The sequence below is a fragment of the Pan paniscus genome, chromosome 18 (genome assembly GCF_029289425.2).
Source record: "Pan paniscus chromosome 18, NHGRI_mPanPan1-v2.0_pri, whole genome shotgun sequence".
NCBI classification, from domain to species: Eukaryota; Metazoa; Chordata; class Mammalia; order Primates; family Hominidae; genus Pan; species Pan paniscus.
In genome coordinates this window covers 36,963,757-36,990,876 of record NC_073267.2, presented here as the reverse complement: position 1 = coordinate 36,990,876, position 27,120 = coordinate 36,963,757, and the positions used below count along the sequence as shown (strand labels likewise).

The following is a 27,120-nucleotide window of genomic DNA, read 5'->3' as shown; positions in this document are numbered from 1 at the left end:
GATTTTCACATTTTTATCCAGTCTTCAAGTGTCTGTCTTTAACTAATTTAGACCATTTAAGTTTATTGTGGTTATGGATAAATTTATATTTACTTCTGTCATCATATATTGTGCTTTCTGTTAACCATATTATTTCTCCAATTCTTTTCCCCAATGCATTCTATTAGATTGATCAATTTTTTCCCCTCTATTTGTTTAAAAGTTGTGTGTTCTAGTTCTATTCACGATTACCCTTGAAATGTAATATGTGTACTTGAATTAACAAGTAATTTAGAAAACTAATTGTAAAATTAAAATCACTAGTTTCATCTTGAAGGATGCATTAATTTTGATCACCCTCATTCATCCCCAACTTACTGTTTTCCAGTACTTTTGTTCCAATTTATATTTTATCAGCTTTTTTGAGGTATAATACACAGTGCACAAAATTTATTTATTTTAAATGCACATTTCGATGAGTTTTGGCAAATTTATAGAGTTGTACAACAATTACAAAAATTCAGTTTTTGAATACTTACATAATCTCAAAAAGTTTCCTCATGCTTATTTGCATTAAATCCTCACTCCCACCTACCCAAGTCCCAAGTAACAAATGATCTGCTTTCTTTATAGATTTGCCTTCCATGAAAAGTTACATAGATTGGCTGGGCACAGTGGCTCACGCCTGTAATCCTAGCATTTTGGGAGGCCAAGGCGAGCAGATCACCTGAGCCCAGGAGTTCAAGACTAACCTAGGCAACATGGTGAAACCCCATCTCTACTAAAAACACAAAAATTAGCTGGGCATGGTGGCGCACCTGATAGCTACTCGAAGGCTGAAGTGTGATGGATTAGGTTTATTGATTTGCGTATATTGAACCAGGCTTGCATCCCAGGGATGAAGCTGACTTGATAGTGGTGGATAAGCTTTTTGATGTGCTGCTGGATTCGGTTTGCCAGTATTTTATTGAGGATTTTTGCATTGATATTGATATTGGTCATCAGGGATATTGGTCTAAAATTCTCTTTTTTTTGTTGTGTCTCTGCCAGGCTTTGGTATCAGGATGATGCTGGCCTCATAAAATGTGTTAGGGAGGATTCCCTCTTTTTCTATTCATTGGAATAGTTTCAGAAGGAATGGTACCAGCTCCTCTTTGTACCTCTGGTAGAATTCGGCTGTGAATCCATCTGGTCCTGGACTTTTTTTGGTTGGTAGGCTAATTAATTATTGCCTCAATTTCAGAGCCTGTTATTGTTCTATTCAGGGATTCGACTTCTTCCTGGTTTAGTCATGGGATGGTGTATTTGTCCAGGAATTTATCCATTTCTTCTAGATTTTCTAGTTTATTTGTGTAGAGGGGTTTGTAGTATTCTCTGATAGTAGTTTGTATTTCCATGGGATCAGTGGTGAAATCCCCTTTATCATTTTTTATTGCATCCATTTGATTTTTCTCTCTTCTCTTCTTTATTAGTCTTGCTAGTGGTCTATCAATTTTGTTGATCTCTTCAAAAAACCAGCTCCTGGGTTCATTGATTTTTTGAAGGGTTTTTTGTGTCTCTATCTCCTTCAGTTCTGCTCTGATCTTAGTTATTTCTTACCTTCTGCTAGATTTCGAATTTGTGTGCTCTTGCTTCTCTAGTTCTTTTAATTGTGATGTTAGGGTGTCGATTTTAGATCTTTCCCGTTTTCTCTTGTGGTTATTTAGTGCTACAAATTTCCGTCTACACACTGCTTTAAATGTGTCCCAGAGATTCTGATATGTTGTGTCTTTGTTCTCGTTGGTTTCAAAGAACATCTTTATTTCTGCCTTCATTTCGTTATTCACCCAATAGTCATTCAGGAGCAGGTTGTTCAGTTTCCATGTATTTGTGTGGTTTTGAGTGAGTTTCTTAATCCTGAGTTCTAATTTGATGGCACTGTGGTCTGGGAGACAGTTTGTTGTGATTTCTGTTCTTTTACATTTGCTGAGGAGTGTTTTACTTCTAACTATGTGGTCAATTTTGGAATAAGTGAGATGTGATGCTGAGAAGAATGTACATTCTGTTGATTTGGGGTGGAGGGTTCTGTAGATGTCTATTAGGTCTGCTTGTTGCAGAGCTGAGTTCAAGTCCTGGAAATCCTTGTTAACCTTCTGTCTCATTGATCTGTCTAACATTGACAGTGGGGTGTTAAAGTCTCTCATTATTACTGTGTGGATGTCTAAGTCTCTTTGTAGGTCTCTAAGGACTTGCTTTAAGAATCTGGGTGCTCCTGTATTGGGTGCATGTATAGTTAGGATAGTTAGATCTTCTTGTTGCATTGATCCCTTTACCATTATATAAAGGCTTTCTTTGTCTCTTTAATCTTTGTTGGTTTAAAGCCTGTTTTATCAGAGACTAGGATTGCAATCCCTGCTATTTTTTTCTTTCCATTTGCTTCGTAGATCTTCTTCCATCCCTTTATTTTGAGCCTATGTGTGTCTCTGCACGTTAGATGGGTCTGCTGAATACAGCACACTGATGTGTCTTGACTCTTTATCCAGTTTGCCAGTCTTTGTCTTTTAATTGGGGCATTTAGCCCATTTACATTAAAGGTTAATATTGTTATGTGTGAATTTGATCCTGTCATTATGATGTTAGCTGGTTATTTTGCTCATTAGTTGATGCAGTTTCTTCCTAGGATTGGTGGTCTTTACAATTTGGCATGTTTTTGTGTGGCTGGTACTGGTTATTCCTTTCCATGTTTAGTGCTTCCTTCAGGAGCTCTTGTAAGGCAGGCCTGGTGGTGACAAAATCTCTCATCATTTGCTTGACTATAAAGTATTTTATTTCTCCTTCGCTTATGAAGTTTGGTTTGGCTGGATATGAAATTCTGAGTTGAAAATTCTTTTCTTTAAGAATGTTGAATATTGGCCCCCACTCTCTTCTGGTTTGTAGAGTTTCTGCCAAGAGATCTGCTGTTAGTCTGATGTGCTTCCCTCTGTGGCTAACCCGACCTTTCTCTCTGGTTGCCCTTAACATTTTTCCTTTCATTTCAACCTTGGTGAGTCTGACAATTATGTGTCTTGGTGTTGCTCTTCTCGAGGAGTATCTTTGTGGTGTTTTCTGACCCTAACATCACAATTAAAAGAACTAGAAAACCAATAGCAAACACATTCAAAAGCTAGCAGAAGGCAAGAAATAACTAAGATCAGAGCAGAACTGAAGGAGATAGAGACACAAAAAACCCTTCAAAAAATTAATGAATCCAGGAGCTGGTTTTTTGAAAAGATCAACAAAATTGATAAACTGCTGGCAAGACTAATAAAGAAGAAAAGAGAGAAGAATCAAACAGACAGAATAAAAAATGATAAAGGGGATATCACCACTGATGCCACGGAAATACAATCTACCATCAGAGAATACTACAAACACCTGTACACAAATAAACTAGAAAATCTAGAGGAAATGGATAAATTCCTCGACACATACACCCTCCCAAGACTAAACCAGGAAGAAGTTGAATCTCTGAATAGACCAATATCAGGCTCTGAAATTGTGGCAATAATCAATAGCTTATCAACCAAAAACAGTCCAGGACCAGATGGATTCACAGCCGAATTCTACCAGAGGTACAAGGAGGAACTGGTACCATTCCTTCTGAAACTATTCCAATGAATAGAAAAAGAGGGAATCCTCCCTAACTCATCTTATGAGGCCAGCATCATCCTGATACCAAAGCCTGGTAGAGACACAACCAAAAAAGAGAATTTTAGACCAATATCCTTGATGAACATTGATGCAAAAATCCTCAATAAAATACTGGCAAACAGAATCCAGCAGCATAGCAAAAAGCTTATCCACCATGATCAAGTAGGCTTCATTCCTAGGATGTAAGGCTTGTTCAACATATGCAAATCAATAAATGTAATCCAGCATATAAACAGAACCAAAGACAAAAACCACATGACTATCTCAATAGATGCAGAAAAGGCCTTTGACAAAATTCAGCAACCCTTCATGCTAAAAACTCTCAATAAATTAGGTATTGATGGGACATATCTCAAAATAATAAGAGCTATCTATTACAAACCCACAGCCAATATCATACTGAATGGGCAAAAACTGGAAGCATTCCCTTTGAAAACTGGCACAAGACAAGGATGCCCTCTCTCACCACTCCTATTCAACATAGTGTTGAAAGTTCTGGCCAGGGCAATTAGGCAGGAGAAGGAAATAAAGGGTATTCGATTAGGAAAAGAGGAAGTCAAATTGTCCCTGTTTGCAGATGACACGATTGTATATCTAGAAAACCCCAGTGTCTCAGCCCAAAATCTTCTTAAACGGATAAGCAACTTCAGCAAAGTCTCAGGATACAAAATCAATGTACAAAAATCACAAGCATTCTTGTACACCAATAACAGACCAACAGAGAGGCAAATCATGGGTGAACCCCCATTCACAATTGCTTCAAAGAGAATACAATACCTAGGAATCCAACTTACAAGGGACATGAAGGACCTCTTCAAGGAGAACTACAAACCACTGCTCAATGAAATAAAAGAAGATACAAACAAATGGAAGAACATTCCATGCTCATGGGTTGGAAGAATCAATATTGGAAAAAAACTACTTTAAAGTTCATATGGAACCAAAAAAGAGCCCACATCGCCAAGTCAATCCTAAGCCAAAAGAACAAAGCTGGAGGCATCACACTACCTGACTTCAAACTATACTACAAGGCTACAGTAACCAAAACAGCATGGTACTGGTACCAAAACAGAGATATAGATCAATGGAACAGAACAGAGCCCTCAGAAATAATGCCGCATATTTACAACTATCTGATCTTTGACAAACCTGACAAAAACAAGCAATGGGGAAACGATTCCCTATTTAATAAATGGTGCTGGGAAAACTGGCTAGCCATATGTAGAAAGCTGAAACTGGATCCCTTCCTTACACCTTATACAAAAATTAATTCAAGATGGATTAAAGACTTAATGTTAGACCTAAAACCATAAAAACCCTAGAAGAAAACCTGGGCAGTACCATTCAGGATATAGGCATGGGCAAGGATTTCATGTCTAAAACATTCTCCCCATCACTTTCAAGTACACCAATCAAACTTAGATTTGGTCTTTTCACATAGTCCCATATTTCTTGGAGGCTTTGTTCATTTCTTTTTACTCTTTTTCTCTAAACTTCGCTTCTCACTTCATTTCATTCATCTGATCTTCCATCACTGATACCCTTTCTTCCACTTGATTGAATCGGCTACAGAAGCTTTTGCATGCATCATTTAGTTCTTGTGCCATGGTTTTCAGCTCCATCAGGTCATTTAAGGTCTTCTCTATGCTGTTTATTCTAGTTAGCCATTCATCTAATCTTTGTTCAAGGTTTTTAGCTTCCTTGCAATGGGTTCGAACATCCTCCTTTAGCTCAGAGAAGTTTGTTATTACTGACCTTCTAAAGCATACTTCTGTCAACTCATCAAAGTCATTCTCCATCCAGCTTTGTTCCATTGCTGGCAAGGAGCTGCAATCCTTTGGAGGGGAAGCGGCGCTCTGTTTTTTTGAATTTTCAGCTCATCTGCTCTGGTTTCCCCCAATCTTTGTGGTTTGATCTACCTTTGGTCTTTAATGATGGTGACCTACAGATGTGGTTTTGGTGTGGATGTCCTTTTTGTTGATGCTGTTCCTTTCTGTTTGCTAGTTTTCCTTCTAACAATCAGGACCCTCAGCTGCAGGTCTGTTGGAGTTTGCTGGAGGTCCACTCCAGACCCTGTTTTCCTGAGTGTCACCAGTGGAGGCTGCAGAACAGCAAATATTGCTGCCTGATCCTTCTTCTGGAAGCTTCATCTCAGAGGGACACCTGGCTGTATGAGGTGTCAGTAAGTCCCTACTGGCAGCTCTGTCCATTCTCAGAGTTCAAACTCCATGCTGGAGAACCACTGTTCTCTTCAGAGCTGTCAGACAGGGATGTTTAAGTCTGCAGAAGTTTCTGCTGCCTTTTACTCAGCTATACCCTGCCCCCAGAGGTGGAGTCTACAGAGGCTGCCAGGCCTCATTGAGCTGCAGTGAGCTCCACCCAGTTCAGGCTTCCCAGCTGCTTTGTTTACCTACTCAAGCCTCAGCAATGGTGGACGTCCCTCCCCCAGCCCAGGCTGCCACCTTGCAGTTCGATCTCAGACTGCTGTACTAGCAGTAAGCAAGGCTGTGTGGGCATGGGACCCACCGAGCCAGGCATGGGATATAATCTCCTGTGTGCCGTTTGCTAAGACCACTGGAAAAGCACAGTATTAGGGTGGGAGTGTCCAGATTTTCCAGGTACCGTCTGTCACGGCTTCCCTTGGCTAGGAAGGGAAATCCCCTGACCACTTGTGCTGCTTCCCAGATGAGGCAACACCCTGCCCTGCTTCGGCTCACCCTCTGTGGGCTGCACCCACTGTCCGACCCGTCTCAGTGAGATGAACCAGGTACCTCAGTTGGAAATACAGAAATCACCTGTCTTCTATGTCAATTATGCTGAGAGCTGCAGACAGGAGCTGTTCCTATTCCGCCATCTTGGAACGATCCACTTTTTTCATTTATTTAAGAAATATTTGAAAAGCAAAGATTTCATCATTTTGGTGAAGTCCAATTTATCTGTTTTTCTTTTATGGAACATGTTTTTGATATTATATCTAAGAAACCTTTTCTTAGTCCGAGGTCATAAATATTTTCTCCTATTTTTTTTTTTTCCTAGAAGTTTTACAGTTTTAGCTCATACAATTAGGTCTATGATCCATTTTAGTTAATTTTCGTATATGACCTAAGGATCTAGGTTTAGTTTTTGTAAATGAATAACCAGTTCTTATAGAATCATTTGTTGAAAGAACATCTTTTTCCTATTGAATTGTCTTAGCATCTTTGATGAAAATTAATTGACTATTTATGTGGGTTGGATTCTGAACTCCACTTAGTTCCATTGATCTATCTCTCTCTCTTAATGTGGATTCTACACTGTCTCAACTACTGTTGCTTTACACTGAATTTTAAAATAAGGCAGTATTAAGTACTCTAACTTCATTCTTACTTAGCAAGATTGTTTTGGCTATTCTAGGTATTTTTGTATTTCTATATAATTTTAAAATCAGCGTGTCAATTTTTCCAATAATCTTTCTAGACTTTTGGCAGGAATTTCAGTTAATTTGTAGATCAATTGACATCTAACAATATTGAGTCATCTAATCCATTAACATGATATATCTCTCCATTTATTTAGGCATTTATCTGAGTGATGTTTCTTAGTTTTCAGTGCAAAGGTTTCACACTTATTTTGTTAAATTTATTCCTAATTATTATTGCTATAGTTTGAGTGTCTCTACCAAAACTCATGTTGGAACGCTTAAGAGGTGGGGCCTATTGGGAAGTGTTTGGGTCTTGGGAGCTCTTCCTTTGTGGGCAGCTTGGTACTATTCTTACACTGGTGAGTGAGTTCTCACTCTTGTGAGATTAGTTCTCTCAGGAATGGATTAGTTACCATGAGAATGAGTTGCTATACGGTGAGGTCACGCTTCATGCTTGGCCTCCTGGTACTTGCCTACTCCCCTTTGACCTTATTCTAACATGTTGTGACACAACACTAAAGTTTTCACCAGAACCCAAGCAGATGCCAGTGTCATTCTTTCCAGCCTGCAGAACTGCAAGCCAAATATACCTCTTTATAAATTACTCAGTCTCCGGTATTCTGTTTTAGCAACACAAAACAGACTAAGACAGAAAATTGGTAGTGAAAGTGGGATGTTGCTATTTAGATTCTCAAAAATGCAGAAGCATCATTGGAACTGGGTAATGGGCAGAAGTTGGAAAAGTTTGAAGGAGCAGACTAGAAAAAGACTGTATTGCCATAAACAGAGCATTAAGGATAATTTCAGTGAGGGCTCAAAAGACAACAAAAAGATGAGAGAAAGTTTAGAATTTCTCAGAGATTGGTTAAGTAGTCATTACCACAATGCTGATAAAAATATGGACAGCAAAGGCCATTCTAATGAGATCTCAGATAGAAATGAGGAACAAGGTATTAGGAACTGGAGACCAAGTCATCCTTGTTAGACCATAGCAAAAATTTGGCTGTGTTGTTTCTAAGGCTTTGTGCCCTAAGGTTTTGTGGAAGGCCAAACTTAAGAGTGATGAACTAGGGTAACTGGCAGAAGAAATTTCTAAGCAAAATACAGAGGAGCTATGTAGTTACTCCTTACTACATTCAGTGAAATGCAAAATGACAACGGAAGCAAACACAAAAATTTGAAAATTAATAGCCTGGCCATGTGGAAGAGAATGAAAGAGCATTTTCAGGTGAAGAATCCAAGGGTGCAGCAGAACAACCAATACTAAAGAGATTAGCACTGAGAGAAGAAAGCCAGTTGACAATTATTGAGACAATTTTTTTAAAGGCCCTGAAGACATTTCAGAAATTTTTGAGGTTGCCTCTCCAGAGGTCTAGGAGGACAGAATGGTTTTAAGAGACAGAACCCATGCATCACTGCCCTGTGCTGTTTTGAGATCCTGCTCCCCAAATTCTGGCACAGCCCTCAGCAGCCACCCAACCCATGGCACAATCATACTCAGGTGTGGCTCAGGCTGCCATTCCACAAGATACAAACCATAAACCTTGGTGACACGCAGTCATGGATCAAGCAGCCTCAGATACAGCTCATGACAGCACACTGGAGGGTGCAAGCGGTAAGCCTTGATGGCTTTTACAACCTTGTGGTACTAGTTTTGCAGATGTGCAGAATACAAGAGAAGTGGAGGCATGGTGGCTGCCACCTAGATTTTAAGGAATGTACTGAAAAGACTGGGAGCTCAGGTGGAGACTTGTTGCAGGGCCAGAGCCACTGCAGTGTACCTCCCCTAGGGCAAAGCTGAGGAGAAATGTAGGGTTGGAGCTGCCACAAAGAGTCTGTACCAGGGCAATGCCTAGTGAATCCACGAAGTGGACCACCACTGGGACTCCAGAACTATAGAGCCATTGCCACCATGCAACCTCAGCCTGGAAAGGCCACAGGTATCCAACTCCAACCAGTGAGAGTAGCCATGTGGCTATGCCCAACAAAGCAATGGAGGTGGGGCTGCCCAAGGCTTTAGGGATAAAAACTCCCCACTGTGCCCAGGAGGTAGCACATAGAGTGGAGAATTATTCTGGAGCTTTAAGATTTAGTGTATGCCCTGCTGAGTTTTGAACTTGCTCGAGGCCTGTCACCTCTTTCTTCTTTTGGCTTATTTCTCCCTTTTGGAATGGGACTGTCTGCCATATGACTATTCCACCATTGTATCTTGGAAGTAAATAACTTGTTTTTTATTTTTATTTTTATTTTTATTTTACAGGCTCATAGCTAGAAGGAACTTGCCTTGAGTCTTATATGAGACTTTGGGCTTTGACCTTTGAATTGTTACTAGAATAAATTAACACTTTGGGGACCATTGAGATTGAATAATTACATTTTGTAGTGTAAGAGGGACATGAGTTTGGGGTTCCAAGGGTGAAATGCCATGGTTTCCGTGTTTCTGTCAAAAATCATGTTGGAACCTTTAAGAGGTAGGGCCTAATGGGAGATGCTTGGGTCATGCGGGCTCTGCCATTTTGAGCAGCTTGGTGCAGTCCTCATATAGTGAGTGAGTTCTTGCTCTCATGAAACTGGATTGGTTCCTGTGGAAATAGATTAGTTGCCCTGAGAATGGATTGTTATAAAGCAACCCATTGTACAAGGTTGTACCTTGTGTTTGGCCTCTTGGCACATTCCCACTTCCTCTTTGGTCTTCTGCCATGTTGTGATGCACTGCTAAAGCCCTCACCAGAAGCTAAGTAGATACTGGTGCCATGCTTCTTGAACTTCCCAGTCTGGAGAAACATGAGCTAAATAAACCTCTTCGTACAGTCTCAGGTATTCTATTATAACAACATAAAACAAACTAAGACATTTATTTTTGATGCTATTGTGATTGGAATTGTTTTCTTTATTTCATCTTTGTATTGTTTGTTGCTACTATATATATAACCAATTTTTGTATATTGATCATATACTCTACAAACTTACTAAGCCCCCCTCTTAGTTGTAGTAAGTCTGGGAGGGGGTGTGGTATGTGGGTGTGTGTGTGGGTGTGTTCCTTAGGATTTTCTGCATACAAGGCTAACAATAAAAAGAGTTGTCTATTTTCCATACCTTTTTTCCTTGACTATTGCACAAACTAAGACCTGTGGTGCATTGTTAAATAGAAGTGGTAAACACAGATATCTTTGCATGTTTCCTAATCTAGAGGGAAGCACAGTCTTACCATTAAGTATGTTGGCTATAGGCTTCTGGTAGATGCCTTGATCATTTGAAGAAGTTCCCTTCTATTCATAAGTTGATGAGATTTTTTTTAATGTATGATTGTTGAATTCTGTCAAATGCTTTTCTGCATCTATTGAGGTGATCATATGGTTTTGTCCTTTATTCTGTTAATATAGTTTATTACATTGATTTTCGGATGTTAAGTCAACCTCACATTCCTGAGATAAACTTCATTTGATTATGGTATAAAATCCTTTTCATATGTTGCTCAATTACATTTGCTAATATTTGGTTAAGAATTTTTATGTCTAGGTTCACAAGGGATATTGGTATATAGCTGTGTTTGCTTGTAATGTCTTTGTCTTGTTTTGATATCAGGGTAATATTGATATCAAATGAAATAAAGTTAGTTGGGAAGTTTCCTTCATCCTCTATTTGCTGAATAAAGTTTTTGTAACATTGGTATTATTTCCTCCCTTACTAGTTTGATAGAATTCACCAGTGAAGTATATTTTTTCTCTATAGGAAGATTTGAAATTACTGATGCAATTTCTTTACTTGATATTGGTATTTGTTTTTTTTTTCTTTTTCCTTGAGTCAGTTTTGGTAATTTGTGTCTTTCTAGGAATTGTTCTATTTTATCTAAGTTGTCAAATTTTTTGCCTTAAAGTTATTATGCTATTTTCTTAACATCCTTTTAAGGGTAGGGTCTGTGGTGATATTTCTCTTTGATTCTTGATTTTGGGATTAGTGTCTTCTTTCTTTTTTCTTGGTCAATTTAACTAAATATTATTTATCTTCTTGACTTTCTGAAATAAGCAATTTTGGGTTTCTTTGGTTGTTTTTAATGTTATCCTGTTCTGTATTTCTCGTTGTCCACTGTGACATTTTTATTTCATACATCCTACTTACTTTCGGCTTGGTTTACTCATCTTTTTCTAGAGTCTTAAGATGGAAGTTTTAATTATCAATTTTAGATTATTTTTTCTTTCTGTTTTTAAAGCTATACATTTTCCTCTATACTCTGCTTTAATTGCATCCTGTAAATATTGCTATGTTTTTGGTTTTTTGTATTTTAAGTTTATAACATTTTATTTATTAAAATAGGCTGGGGGAAAAGGATTTATACCACTGCATTCTTTCCTGGGGGAGAACTATTTTGGGCCATTTTTGAAAATTTTTTTCCTCTTAACAATTTTCAGAGTCACATTTGAATTCCTTCAGAATGGTATTTGTCAACAAAAAAGTTCAAGTGAAAAGGAGGAGGGAAACTGGGGAAGCATGAAGAAAGGGAGTGAGAGAAGAAGGAGTGGGCATACAACAGTCAACACATAAAGAAATGGCTTTTACTGAAATGACTGTGCCCTGTGCCTCATGCACTAGGTGATGCAAGCATGCTGCTCAGACATCAACACCAAATGTCATTTAGAAATGGTAGTCTTCTCTGGGTTCTGAAGGACACTTGTTCCCCAACATGACACTATTAAATGATGCTTTCAAGGCAGACACTAAGACATTACTCCAAAGAGAAGGCTCTGGTGGCAGATGCTGGGGCCATATTCTTTATAGTCCTTCTTGGTGTGACAGACCTGAAATAACTCCAGAGTTGAGGCTAGCATTAAGCTTCCAAACCATAAGGCATAGTGCTGCATGTGACGGATTACCACCCGAACCTCTGTAAGCTTAGGTTTGATTATCCTGCCACTGAGCTCCTTACTGAGTTTTAATCTGGCATGTACCACTCTTCAAATCTCTCTGTAGTTGAGATTCATATCCCTGAATATGGCCAAACCCCTTGAAAGAACAACATTCTTATACAGTGGACAATGCACATCAATGGGACAGTTTTGTATTCATCAACAATATTCAAGATGGATTCCATAAAGTCTGGGTTGGCAAACTCTGGGTAAAAAAATATTTCAGATTGCAGGAGCCTTTTGTAACCGACGTCTATTATGAACTTCTCCTGGTTGATCACATTGATACCTGTGTACTGTTTGATCCACTTCCAGGGATCCACATCATACTTAGCAAATTCCTTGACTATATCAGGGCAAATGTAACAGTATTTCTCCTTAATGGCTTTTGTGGTCTCCAGTGACTGCTCAAGAGGGATTCCTACCTCCCTCTCCCTTAGTAGTCATTGAATGAAATACACAGTATCACCTACAATCAGGATGTGATTGATGCAGCTCTCAATTACATAACCTTCTACAACTGGGAGAACGAGGGTGACTCCATCTTCTTTGTCAATGACTGTACTCATTAAGATATATTCACCCACTTGCTGAGATGTCCAAGATACTTCCAAGGCTAGTACCTCCTGAACTGCAATGTAGAATCCTGGTACATTAAATAGTTCAAACATAATTTCTGCAAAAATGCTCTGTATTTTCTACTGTATTCAGTGGAAGTTCTGTCATTAAAAAATAATGGTCCTCAGATTCTGCTCAAAGATATTTAAAAACCACTTGCTCCATGAACCTTTCCATAATATCCCAGTCTTCAGTGATTCCATGTCATATTGACCACTTTGTAGCATACATAGATTTATCAATGGCTTCATCCTGTATGAAAAAGTCAAGGTCATCAACTCCCCTCAACATTCTCCCTTGGGCTTTGTCAACTACCTTTGCTGACTCTCTGATAGAAATGCATGAAAGAATAGTAAACTATGGCTCAGTGTTGCCTGCATAGCCAAGCTCAGAATATCTACTGAGGTGATCACAGGGCTGAGACCCAGAGCAGTGGGTACAACTCAATCTCCAGGTGTGGGCTGGATGTCAGGGGCTCAGAGCAAGGAGCCAGGGTGGGCACTGAGTGGCTCTTACCTGATGCCACAGTCTGCCACACAGGAAGGCAGGAACCCCGCCATGCTTGGAATACACAACACTTAGCCCCACTGGCCACCCTGGAGCACCCTGCCACCATCCACTTGGCAACCCACTCACCCCATACATCCTGTCTCTTGTGTGTTTCCACTTTTATTCATTTTAAGATATATTGTAGATGGGTGCAGCAAACCACATGGCACGTGTATACCTATGTAACAAACCTGCACGTTCTGCACATGTATCCCAGAACTTAAAGTACGATAAATTTTAAAAAAGGAATATTTTAAAGGATCAACCTACTATTTGACAGTCATGGAAATAGTGAATGGGAATTAAAGGGAAAAAAAATAAGTAAGCAAAGGAAGGGAGGAGGAAAGGGAAAAAGAAAGGAAAGAAAAGGAAAAGGGAAATACAAGAAAAGGAGACAAATAAATAAATAAATAAACAAATAAGTGACTGAAAGTCTGAGAGTTGGCAAATACTATTCAGACAACACCGACAAAATAGGCCTCTTGCTAAAAACAGCAGAATGCACAAAGTACAGGAGCATCCTGTCTGTCCTGAGAGGCTGGGGAGGTTTAGGAAAAGAGGCTGGGGAGATTTGAGACAGGTCTGAAGTATGTAGTCAGTTTTTGCTTAGTGGAAAAAGTAATCATGGGTGATTCAGAAAAAGGAAGATACTTACATAATAATTGTTTTGTACCTTTTTTTAGTCTTCTATTACTTTCATAAAATTATCTTTGCATCAAAAATTATTAACACTTTCAGGACTCCTTGTATGCAAAACTCTTTGAATTGCATTTCTTAATTTGTGATCACACTGGTAATTTATCTAGCACAATGAACTGAATGTGTGTCTTTATGTTTAAAGGGAAAAATAAAATTCAAAACAGCATATTTGATATAATTTATGATTAGATAATAGAGAAATATAAATTTTAATGTAATTTTTAGAAAGTAAAGCTTAGGCAAGTCACGATGGCTCCTGCCTGTAATCCCAGCACTTTGGGAGGTTGAGGCGGGTGGATCACCTGAGGTCAGGAGTTCAAGACCAGCCTGACCAACATGGAGAAACCCTGTCTCTACTAAAAATACCAAATTAGCCGGTACTAACGATTCATGAGAAATCTGCCCCCATGATCCATTCACCTCCCAGCAGGACCTATCTCCAACTTTGGGGATTACAATTCAACATGAGATTTGGGCAGGGACACATATCCAAACTATATCAACAGAGTTTCATTGTGTTGCTCGGGCTAGTCTCAAACTCCTAGCCTCAAGCAATACTTCTATCTCAGCCTCCCAAGTACCTTTGGGGATTATAATAATCAATCATCTTCACTTTTTACAATCTACTTTGGTTTAATAATTTTTACTTAATTCCAGTGTTATATAGCAACTTTGATCAATGTATGTCTTATATGCTATGAACTCAGCAGTATTGTTATAGTTATTGCCTATAATAATCAGATGATTTTTTAAAAAAAGAGATGAAATCAGAATACACACACACACACACACACACACATACAATCTTTTATACTTACAAATTTATTTACCATTTCCCGTGCCGTTTATTCCTTATAGGTTCAAGTTGCCATCTGGTGTCATATCCTTTTATCTTAAAAGCATTTTCTTTAGTGTTTCTTTAGCAAGGATAAGTTTATTTTTATTTATCTGGAAATGTCTTTATTTCAGCTCCATTTTTGAAGGATCATTTAAATGGATACAGAATTTTTAATTGACAGTTATTTTTCCCTCCACTTTTGAAATGTCACTTCATAAGGCCTCCATTTTTTTCAGATAAAAATGCCAGTATTGATAATATTATTGTTCCCCTGTATGTGATAAGTCATCCCTTGCTACTTTCATGATTTTCTTATTATCCTTGGTTTTCACCAATTTGACAAGGATGGCTCTAGGTGTGAATCTCTTTGTGTTTATCCTACTTGAGATTTGTTGGACTTCTTATATCTGAAGATTAATGTTTTTCATAGCATTTTTGAAGTTTTCAGACATTATGTTTTCAAATATTTTTCTGTCCTCTTATCTCTCTCTTCTCCTGGAATTCCCATTATGCATATGGTAGTGCTCTTGATGGTATCCCATAAGTTTCTGAGGATCTGTTTATTATCCTTCATTCTTTTTTCTTTTGGTTCTTCAGATTGATTAACCTCTATTGTTCTATCTTCAAGTTCACTGATACTTTCTTTCACAAGGTCAAATATGCTATTGAACCTCGCTAGTGATTTTTTCACTTTAACTGTTGTACTTTTCAATTCTAGATTCTATTTTTAAACATATTCTGTCTCCTTATTCATATTAGCACATTATCATATTTTTAATTTGAACATATTTATAATATATACTTTGAAAACTTTCTTTCTAAATCCAATATCTGAATTGAGACAGTTTCTATTCACTGCTTTTTTTCCAGAGTATGAGCCATATTTTCCTGTTTCCTTACATGTCTGATAATTTTTAATTGAAAACTAAACACTTTAATTACACATTATAGCAAATCTGGATTTGGTTTTTATTTGTTATTGTCTTTGTTGTTGTTATGTTTTGGTAACTGGCCTATACTTGTGCTGTGTAATCCTTCTGCCCAGTGGTTTTCAGCATTGATGTCTTTTATATTGTGCTGTTGTTGTTACTGTTGTTTTAGCCTGTCTTTCTAGGGATTTCCTTTGTGTCTGTTGCATAGCTTGATTTTTGAGAGACATTGTATTAAAGCTAGTAAGGCTTCCACTCTCTGCCAAATAATCTGTGGGTGGGTGGGTGAATGCATTCAAAGTTGCAATTAATACTCAAGTCTTACTTCATTTTTACTTTTTGTCATACTATCTTGAGTCTTTCCTGCACTTCCATACTTTTCCAATCGGCAATATGTGTGGAGAACTTTTCTCAAACTTTTTATGATTCTCTCCTTTCCAGGATTTCTCTCTCTCTCTTTTTTTTTTTTTAGTAATACTCAGGTTTTTAATTTTTTATAGTGAATGGATACAAAGCAAAATTAGCAAAGGAAAAAGTTGTATGTGGTAAAGTCTGGAGGATACCAGGCACGAGCTTCCTGGAATCATCTCCTGTGGAGTTACAAGGATATGTTTCTCTTTCCCAGCATGAAATTTTGACAGCACATGTGCAATGTCATCTACCAGGACCAGAGTCTCATTAGAGACTCAGTTCTCAGGATTTTACGGAGGTTACTCTCCTTCACATGTACCAGAATTCCAGACTCTCAGAGGAAAAGCAGCTGTTCAGAGTAAACCACATTGTTTGTATAAACAGTTTAAGCACAGTGAGCCACTCTTCTCAGTGAGAGAATTGGAACTTGGAACTGGAAAACTCTAGCCTAGCATGTGGGTCTTTTCTTTTCTTTTCTTTCTTTCTTTCTTTCTTTCTTTCTTTCTTTCTTTCTTTTTCTTTCTTTCTCTCTTTCTCTCTCTCTCTTTCTTTCTTTCTTTGTTTCTCTCTTTCTTTCCCTTTCTTTCTTTCCTTTTCTCTTTCTTTCTTTCTTTCTCTTTCTTTCTTTCTTTCTTTCTTTCCTTTCTTTCTTTCTTTCTTTCTTTCTTTCTTTCTTTCTTTCTTTCTTTCTTTCTTTCTTTCTTTCTTTCTTTCTTTCTTTCTTTCTTTCTTTCTTTCTTTCTTTCTTTCTTTCTTTCTTTCTTTCTTTCTTTCTTTCTTTCTTTCTTTCTTTCTTTCTTTCTTTTACTTTGAGTTCCAGGATACATGTGCAGAACATTCAGGTTTGTTACACAGGTATACATGTGCCATGGTGGTTTGCTGCACCTATTGACCCTCAGGATCTCTCATTTAAATTTTTGTCTTGTCTTCCACTTCCCCAGTTGAAACTGCAACCTCAGACTAGCAAATCTGCAATTCTCTCTGTTCATTCCCAAACCACTCTGCTATATTTAACTGGCAAAACCATTGATTTCTTCCCTCTGCTCCATACCAAATCCACCGGTGCCCCCAGCCCTAACAGGAAAGCTGCTGGGTTTTACATCCAGCTTCAAACTGGTAAAACTACAGTTTTTCCCAACTGAGCTTGGGGGTGAGAAGAGAGATGGGAGTGTATTAGTCCGTTTTCATTCTGCTAATAAAGACATACCCAAGACTGGGAAGAAAAAGAGGTTTAATTGGACTTATATTTCCAGGTGGCTGAGGAGACCTCAGAATCATGGCAGGAGGTGAAAGGCACTTCTTACATGGTGGCGGCAAGAGAAAATGAGGAAGATGCAAAAGCGGAAACCCCTGATAAAGCCATCAGATCTTGTGAGACTTATTCACTACCACGAGAACAGTATGGGGGGGAACCACCCCCATGATTCAATTATCTCCCACGAGGTCCCTCCCACAACACATAGGAATTATGGGAGTACAATTCAAGATGAGATTTGGATGGGGACACAAAGCCAAACTATATCAGGGAGAAACCCCAGTCAGGAAGGGCTCAGACTTTTACCAATCCTACCCAAAACCCTAACACTTTTTTCAAGAATAAATGCTTCTTAAATTTGATAACTGCCTTTGATGAGTTTTCAGGGTCCTGAAATGATTGTTTTTGGTATTTCTGCAATTTTTGGGGGGAGTTTTGGTGTGGAAATAAATTGCCAACCTTTTCATGTCACCTCCCAACCTTATCTTTATATCCTCTGATTAACAATTTTCATTAGTAATGTGTTACACAACAAATACTTGTTTAGACTAACCTACATTTTACCAATTTCTTTGCACATTGTCCTGTCTTTTTTGGTCCTATGTCATATTTCTAAAGCATATCTTTCAGTAGATTTTTCCCTGGTAAAAAATGGCATATGTTCTTAAATGTATTGGTTTGACAATATCTTTCATTTGTCTTTTGTTCGAGTGACAGTTAACTGGCTACAGAATTCAAGATTGAATGTTTTATTTATCTCTGTACTTTGAAGACTTTATTTAATTATCTTCCATCTTCTATTGTTGCTGATAAGAATTGAGAATCTGCTCTATTGTTTATTCAATTATGATTAATCTCTCTTTCTCTGTCTAGATTATTTAAGATTTTATTTTTGCCTTTGGTAGTCTATAGTTTCTCAACATTTTATCTAAGTATCTATTTTTACTTAATCATGATTAGAACTCATTTGACTTCCTGTGTCCAAATCAATAAAAACCCTAATCAATTCTGTAAAATTTGAAGCCAGTTTTCTTCTCAAATATTATATCTTCTTCATTCTTTCAATGGATGTTTCTGAAACTACCATTAGTTGTGTTTTAGATCTTTTCCATAATCTAAATCTCTCATTTTCCACCTCGTTTTTCTGTGTGTGTGCTATGCTCTTAAATAATTTCCTCATATCTACTACTTTGCTGTGTTCTCTCTTCAGCTTTGTCTAGATTGCTATTTGGGTACTTAGTGGGTTTTTTTCAGTTGAGTAAATTTTAAAGTTTTTTCTAGATGTTCTATTTAATTATTTCACAATACTTTCAAGTAATTTCTTCTTCTCATGTCTCCAATTTTTAAAAATTGTCTCTAGTCCCTTTGAAAATACATATTTTATAGTGTCTATCTAGTGGTTCTATTAGCTGAGGATTTTAGACATCTAATCCCATTCTTTATTGTTATCTGTTAACTTTTGCTCATGGGATATTTCTTCTTATTTTAAGTTCAGATTCGCTTGGCTTTACCTTTGAGACTTTATGCAGTCTGGGATCAGGAGTGTCTATTAGAGATTTTTTGAATTAGCATCTACTAAGTGTTCTAGGGATACTTCAATGCAGGGACACTTTTATGGTAGGTTTAGAACTTTGGGATCCCTAACCTGTGCACGTAATGTAATTTGAGCCCTACGCATAAGTTGGATGAGTCCAGTTTTACATATGAATTCTCAAAAAAGACTTTGCCACCCAGAGACCAGCTAAGACAAACTGCCTTGTCTTCTCAATTTGTCAGTAGGATGACATTTTCTGGTCCGTGTTTTTTATTTTTGTTTTTTGTTTTGTTTTGTTTTCTTGAGATGGAGTTTTGCTCTTGTTACCCAGGCTGGAGTGAAGTGGCGCCATCTCAGCTCCCTGCAATGTCCGCCTCCTGGGTTCAAGCAATTCTCCTACCTCAGCCTCCCAAGTAGCTGGGATTACAGGCATGCACCAACAGGCCAGGCTAATTGTCTGTATTTTTAATAGAGACGGCATTTCACCGTGTTGGTCAGGCTCATCTTGAATTCCTGACCTCAGGTGATCCACCCACCTCGGCCTCCCAAAGTCCCGGGATTACAGGCGCGAGCCACCATGCCCAGCCTGGTCCATTATTTTAGTAAGAGTTTAGCCCTCCAAGGCTTCCAGTTTTGCAGGATGACAATAATCAGAGGGGAGGAGGAAAAAAACTTTGTTCTAACTTTCTGCCTGGAGTGAGTCAAAATCCTCCTCTTCTACCCTGGCAAATTCTATACAGCCAGAAAGGGGTCATAGCTAAAAAATTCATGTAAGCTGTTTTAAGAATATTAAAAGCATTAGCAATTATGATTCATAGCAAATAAAGGTAGCCATTTAATTAGCAAATGGAAATTTACCACGTTATTGTCTGTCCTTTACAGAAACCTGTGGATTCCTCAGTGAGTAGCACCTAGTTGTCAGAAACAAGATGTCTAGTAACTTATATCTACTCATCTTAATCTACCTGTACCTCCTACACATAATCTAAGATACTTTATATTTATTCCCACAAAATCTAGGTTCATTTCTTCCAGCCATTTCCTCCTATAATACATTTATGCCAAATATCAGTTGAATTATCCTTTCAATAAAAAGATTTAGCAGGTTCCTGTTAAAAGATTTGGCACCTTGACACTGTGATCTTCAATAAGGTTGTGAATTCTTATCACAGCCAATCATCCTCTTATTTTCCATCCTGATGAAAAAGCTATTTTAAAATATAAAACGAAGTAAATCTCATCATATTGCCATGATGTTTTTAACTATCATATATTATAAGTTAGCATTTTCAAGAGTTCACATATAGGTTTTTTTTTTTATTTTTTTAATTTTTTTATTGAGACTGAGTCTCACTCTGTCACCCAGGCTGGAGTGCAGTGGCACAATCTTGGCTCACTGCAACCTCCACCTCCTGGGTTTAAGCAATTCTCCTGACTCAGCCTCCCATGTAGCTGGGATAACAGGCACGCACCACCACGCGTGGCTAATTTTTGTGTTTTTAGTAGAGACGGGATTTCACTGTGTTGGCCAGGTTGGTCTCAAACTCCTGACCTCATGTGATCCAGCCCACCTCAGCCTCCCAAAGTGCTGGGATTAAGGCGTGAGCCACTGCACCTGGCCCACATATAGTTTTTAAATATTTTTAAAGTGAAAACACTTTGTTTAAAACCTACTTCATAAATTGACAGGTTATTTGGAATATATGTTAAGCAGATATCTCTTTCACCAAACTAGTAAGCAATGTTGATCTATACCATGTATCATTTTATAGAACTGGCTATTAGTATATACGATAAAAGAGAATTGATCCTTTGTTTGTATACATCTATGTGTATGTGGATATATAGCTGTACACTTTTTTGTATTTCAGGAGTTACACTGTTTGTGATATGGTGTATGACCTGGTCAATCTTAGGCTCTGAAGCTCTCCCTGGTGGAAATTTATTTGGATTGTTAATTATTTTTTATAGTGCCATTATTGGGGGAAAAATTTTACAACTCATTAGAATACCTTTAGTGCCTCCACTTCCACCTCTTCTTGGTAAGTATATAATTAGCTCTCTTTTCTTTATTATTGACTATATGCAAATTTTGAACATTTTCTTGTTGAATTAGTCATAATTCAGAAATATTTCAATGTAGTATGTTTTATATAGTTTCTTCATGTGTGTATTTGCTGTATGTGTGTGTGTGTGTGTATAGCTCTTTTATAGGGCCATTTATTTCTCTCTCTGTCTACATATATACACACACAAGTTTTATCCAAAATTTATTTTTAAAATAAATTTAATATCCTTAGTACATTATTCCTGTTGCTTTATTGTTTAATAGAATCTTTAAAAATTTTAGATTCATGGAGTACATGTGCAGGTTTGGTACATGGATATATTGCATAATGGTGAGATTTGGGCTCTAGTGAACCCATCACCAAACAGTGAATACTATACCCTATAGGAAATTTTTCAACCTTAACCCTCCAACCCTCTCTCCTTTTGGACTCCCCAGTGTCTATTATTTCCATCTTTATGTCCATATGTACCCATTGTTTAGCTACCACATATAAGTGAGAACATGTGGTATTTGAGTTTTCTGTTTATGAGTTATTTCACTTAGGATAATGGTGTTCAGCTCTATCCATGTTGCTACAAAGGACATGATGCCATTCTTTTTTATGACTGCATAGTATTCCATGGTGTATATGTAACACATTTTCTTTATTTAGTCATTTAAGTTGATTCCATGTCTTTTTATTGTGAATAGTGCCACAATGAACATATGTGTGTATATGTCTTTATGGAAGAATGATTCACATGTTGAACCATCCTTGTATTTCTGGAGTAAAACCCACTTAACTATATTATCTTTTTGATGTACTATTGAATTCATTTTGCTAGTTGAGAATTTTTGCATCTATGTTCATCAGGGATATTGACCAGTAGTGTGTGTGTGTGTGTGTGTGTGTGTGTGTGTGTGTGTGTGTGTGTATGGCTTTTCCTGATTTGGGTATAATTATGATACTAGATTCATAGAATGTGTTAGAGAGGGAGTCCCTCCTTGATTTTTTTGGATTAAGTTTCAGTCACCTTTGACCCTGAACTAGTATTCTAGTGGATTGTACAATGACCCTGAACTAGTGGATTGTACAATGAATAAATGAATGAATATAAATTATTGCAAAATAAAATTTTGTTAAGTATATGATAACCATACAAATGCAAGACAATAAACAATGTGATGTGAAAACTCTCAGCCAGCCTACCATATTTGTGTTTGTTTTTGAACTGTATAGTGGGAGGAGGTGCTCCTTACAATTTTCACTTTGTAAACATTTATTCTTTGATTTTAACCATCACTGCTATAACCACCATCACTCGTGGATTCATCAAAAATTAAGTAAAGAATTATCTTATTTATTTTATAAAACTTTGTAAAATGTATGTAGAGCTCACATTTATTTCATTGTTTAATACTAGAAGTGTTTTGGATCTTTATTGAGAAGTTTGATGATGTTTTGTGACCAGAAATATGCTGTAGGAAATTGACTCTTGTTTATATCATTTAGCCTATGCTAAAATTGGTTTTATTATATACCATTTTACTCAAAGTTGCCATTTCCAATCACCTATCGACGATGTTAAGTGAGAACTTACTGTATTCAAATATATCTAAATATTCAGTACAGTGGGCCAGGCATGGTGGCTCATGCCCATAATCCCAGCACTTTGGGAGGCCAAGGCAGGAGGATCACCTGAGCCCAGGAGTTCAAAACCAGCCTGGGCAACATAGCAGACCTTGTCTTTACAAAATATTAAAAAATTTTCTGGGTCTCAGCTACTCAGGAGGCTAAGGCAAGAGGATCACTTGAGCTCAGGAGGTTAAGCCTACAGTGAGCCATGTTTGCATCACTGCACTCACCTTGGGCAACAGAATGAGACCCTGTCCCCAAAAATAAATATATATTCAGTACACTGTCAGTAGAGATAATCTCTACATCTTATCTCTGCTGTCCCTTCTGTATCCACAGTTTTCTTACAGCACCTTCTAAGTATTTATTGAATCATTTTCCTCCGCTCCAAACTTTCTCTTTTGCTCTAGCTTAGGCTATTGGTTTCCAACTTTTGCGTGGACTGTGACAGAGCCTTCAGTTTGGTCTCTGTCTCCAGTTTTATCCCTAACTAAGTCACCAAGACCCTCATACAAAAATCGCAAGACTCATTATATTACTTCCTGCCTAAAACCTTCCCATGGTGCCTTACTTTGCCAAAGTGGGGGGAGACCTTTCTATGATCTGGCCCACCAAGCTCATTCTCCTCCCTCCTTTCCTTGCCCTGTGTGTTCCAGCAACACTAAATTACTTGTTGAACCCCATTTAGGTGTATTGTTTCTTATCGCCATTCCTTTATTCATGCTGCCTTCTCTACTTGCTTGTAACCTGCCCTTTACCAAAATAATGAGAGACATAGTGCATTAGAAAATAAAGTAAACATTTCTGTTTTCTTTCTCAGAAAAATGAACTGTCATGTATGTTTATTTTCTTTCTTTTAAGGGATGTTACTGGCTGGATTTACAATTAGGAATGTTCCATTCATCAGTGAACATGTCCATGTTCCTAACGCATGGTCTTCAATTTTAAGAAGCATTGCTCTTAACATTATTCTAATACAAGCTGGGCTTGGACTCGATCCACAGGTAGATTTACAATTACAAATCGAGTAAGGTTATTTCAAATATTAGAGGATGGTGAGAAAGAAAAAGAAGCAAAAATTTTATTTACCTGTTCCAAGTGGAGTCTGTAAACAAACCTAAGATAAAGAAAAAAAGGCCGGGCATGATGGCTCATGCCTGTAATCTACAAAAATTAGCCGTGCATGGTGGCATTTACCTGGTAATCCCAGCTACTCGGGAGGCTGAGGCAAGAGAATCGCTTGAACCTGAGTGACAGAGGTTGCAGTGAGCTGAGATAGTGCCACTGCAATCCAGCCTGGGGGACAGAGTGAGACTCCGTCTCAAAAAACAAAACAAAACAAAACAAACAAACGTTTTATAAGAAAAACCTTATACAATTCTTTTTCTTTTTTTAGGGAGATTAAGGATTTCAGTAATTTTTATGACGTTTTCTCTACAGGATTATGTTCCTGATTATCTTTGCATTATTGTAAAATCTAATCTTTTAAAGCATTTCTTAAAATATTACATTCTAGGGATCATAAATCCCATCTATAAGAAGATGACTATTCATGAATATGACAGCCACTCAAATAAATGTGGCAAATGTGGTTTAATAGAAATAGCTCAAGAGCATAAATAATTATTGCCAATGAGATTATATTCTCCAGCAGAAACTATGAACCAAGGAGAAAATTGAAAAGTTCTCCCTTTTAAAATGAATTATGCAGTTTTTAAGTTATTTTCTTTGGCATGTTAGTATTGTATTTATACTTATTAAGTTAATCAAAGAGTTCATATCAAAAAGTTAATGGGAAAACACTACTAGGACACTATTATTATACTATGTATTAGGAAGGTTCAGGAAGGTAGCATTAGCTATTTAATCACAGTAAAATTGATATTTTAATAATTAAAATACAATAATATTTTATAAAAGATGAAATTGTTTATAATCCAACCTATGATGACATATAAAATATAATAGAGTTCAAAGTCCAGTGGGACAATCTGTTGAAATGAGATTTTGTTTAGTGAAAGCTTCTTATGAAAAAAGACTTTATAGTCCAACATTTGTTAAAATAATTTTCTTGTTGGCCATTGTAAATGCATCAAATGTGACTGTTTTGTGTTTCAGGCTTTGAGACATTTGAAGGTGGTTTGTTTCAGATTGGCTGTAGGTCCATGCCTCATGGAGGCAAGTGCTGCTGCTGTTTTTTCCCACTTCATTATGAAATTTCCCTGGCAATGGGCAATTCTATTAGGGTAATTTCTTTCTCATTTTTTCTTATGAAAATATTCAATTAAGGATGCTTGTTTAAAACTGTTAAAACATTCAGAATATTGTATAGAAAATCTCTATTAAAATTCATTTCACAGTGTTAAAATCCTTGGAAAGCAGTTGATTAAAAGCAGAGAATGTCCCAAATTGCACGAAATTTTTTTAACAAACATTCATAGCCCCAAATGTTTATCATAAAGAAAATTCACGTGATCAATTTATTCCTTTTCATCTATATTATAACGTATCTGTATGTTTTAGTCTATCTAATGGCCTCTTCCTCATAGCTATATGTAAATACAGTTGCACATTTCATATATATGTATGTGTGTGTATATATATATTTGAGAAACATTTTATATAGACATAGGTGTATAAATATAAACTCTCCCATTTTAAAGAAAGCAAGCAAACAAAAACTCTTGCCGTATATCCAATGCCCCATCCATCTTTATCTACCATCCATTTATCTTATGTTTGAATTCCTCAAAATAAGTCTATAGCTACTGTCTCTAGATCCTAACTCCTTTTCATTTCTTAATTCATCAACTTTTGTCTCTGCTTATCCATTCCAATGACACTCATAGCAAAGTTCATCCATTACATAGTTACTACAAAATCCAGTGAATTTTTAAATTAATGTTTATGATTAAATACTCAAATGCACTTTTATTTTAAAAATTAGAACTTTATAAATAAAGGAGGAATGACCTTAAACTATGCCTTCAAATCATAATGCCCATAACTCTACCCAAAGTGACAACTCTTAGGAGTTTTTTTCTTCTCCAATTTTTATTTTGGCTCAAGGGGTACATGAGCAGGCTTGTTATATGGCTAAATTGCATGTCACAGGGGTTTGGTATGCAGATTATTTTGTCACCCAGGTTGTAAGTATAATACCCAATAGGTAGTTTTTCTATTCTCCCCCTCCTTCCACCCTCCACCCTCAAATTCACCTAGTGATGATTGTTCCCTTCTTTCTGTCCATGTGTACTCAGTGTTTAGCTCCCACTTATAAGTGAGAATATGGGATATTTGGTTTCCTGTTCCTGTGTTAATTCACTTTGCATAATGGCCTCAACTCCATCCACGTTGCTCCAAAGGACATGATCTCGTTCTTTCTTATGGCTGTGTATTATTCTATGGTGTATATGTGCCACATTTTCTTTATCTAGTTCACCATTGATGGGCATTTAGGTTGATCTCATGTCTTTTTTATTTTTTTCATTAGTTTTTAAGGAACAGGTGGTGTTTGTTTACATGGAAAATATTTGTAGTGGTAATTTCTGAGATTTTGGTGCACCCATCACCAGAGCAGTGTACACTGCACCCAAGGTGTAGTCTTTTATCCCTCACCCTCCTCCTACTCTTCCCCCTAAGTCCCCAAAGTCCATTGTATCATTCTTATGCTTTTGCATCCTCATAGCATAACTCCCACTTATAAGTCAGAACATACAATGTTTGGTTTTTTCATTCCTGAATTACTTCACTTAGAATAATGGTGTCCGACTCCTTCCAGGCTGCTGTGAATGCCATTATTTCATTCCTTTTTATAGCTGAGTAGTATTCCGTCCATGGTCTGTGTGTGTATATATATACACACATACACATATATACACACATATATATGTGTATATGCACATATATACATATATACACATATATGTGTGTATATACACACATATATATACACCACATTTTCTCTATGCATTCATTGATTGATGGGCATTTGAGCTAGTTCCATATCTTTCACAATTGCAAATTGTGCTGCAAAAAACGTGTGTGCAAGTGTTTTTCTCATATAATGACTTCTTTTCCTCTGGGTAGATACCCAGTAGTGGGATTGCTAGATCAAATGGTAGATCTACTTTTAATTATTTAAGAAATCTTCGTACTCTTTTCCATAGTGGTTGTACTAGTTTACATTCCCCCCAGCAGTGTAAAAGTGTTCCCTTTTTACCACACCCATGGCAACATCAATTTTTTTTTAATTTTTTGATTATGGCTCTTCTTGGAGGAGTGAGATGGTATCGCATTTTGGTTTTGTTTGAATTTCCCTGATAATTAGTGATATTGAGGATTTTTTCATGTTTCTTGGCCATTTATATCTTCTTTTGGGAAGTGTCTATTCATGTCCTTAGCACACTTTTTGATAGGATAATTTGGTTTTTTCTTGCTGATTTGAGTTCCTTATAGATTTTGGATATTAGTACTTTGTTGGATGCATAGTTTGTAAAGATTTTCTCCCACTCTATAGGTTGTCTTTTTACTCTGCTGATTATTTCTTTTGCTGTGTAGAAGCTTCTTAGTTTAATTAAGTCCCATCTATTTATCTTTGTTTTTGTTGCCTTTGCTTTTGGGTTCTTGGTCATGAAGTCTTTGCCTAA

At 37.1% G+C, this 27,120-nt stretch overlaps 1 protein-coding gene and 1 pseudogene across 1 annotated transcript in view; one reads left to right on the top strand and one right to left on the bottom strand.

The window, feature by feature from the left end:
• LOC129394280 (sodium/hydrogen exchanger 9B1-like) overlaps positions 1 to 24,871 on the top strand; it is a 31,639-nt gene extending 6,768 nt beyond the window's left edge. The window contains exons 3-5 of the mRNA XM_063597970.1: positions 20,657 to 20,827; positions 23,333 to 23,475; positions 24,590 to 24,871. Of these exons, the coding sequence (XP_063454040.1) occupies positions 20,683 to 20,827; positions 23,333 to 23,475; positions 24,590 to 24,721 (420 nt within the window). The 5' untranslated portion in view covers positions 20,657 to 20,682 and the 3' untranslated portion in view covers positions 24,722 to 24,871. The remainder of the gene's footprint in view (positions 1 to 20,656; positions 20,828 to 23,332; positions 23,476 to 24,589) is intronic.
• On the bottom strand, positions 8,037 to 14,062 carry LOC129394279 (actin-related protein 3B-like; annotated as a pseudogene).
• Positions 24,872 to 27,120: the final 2,249 nt, after the last annotated feature.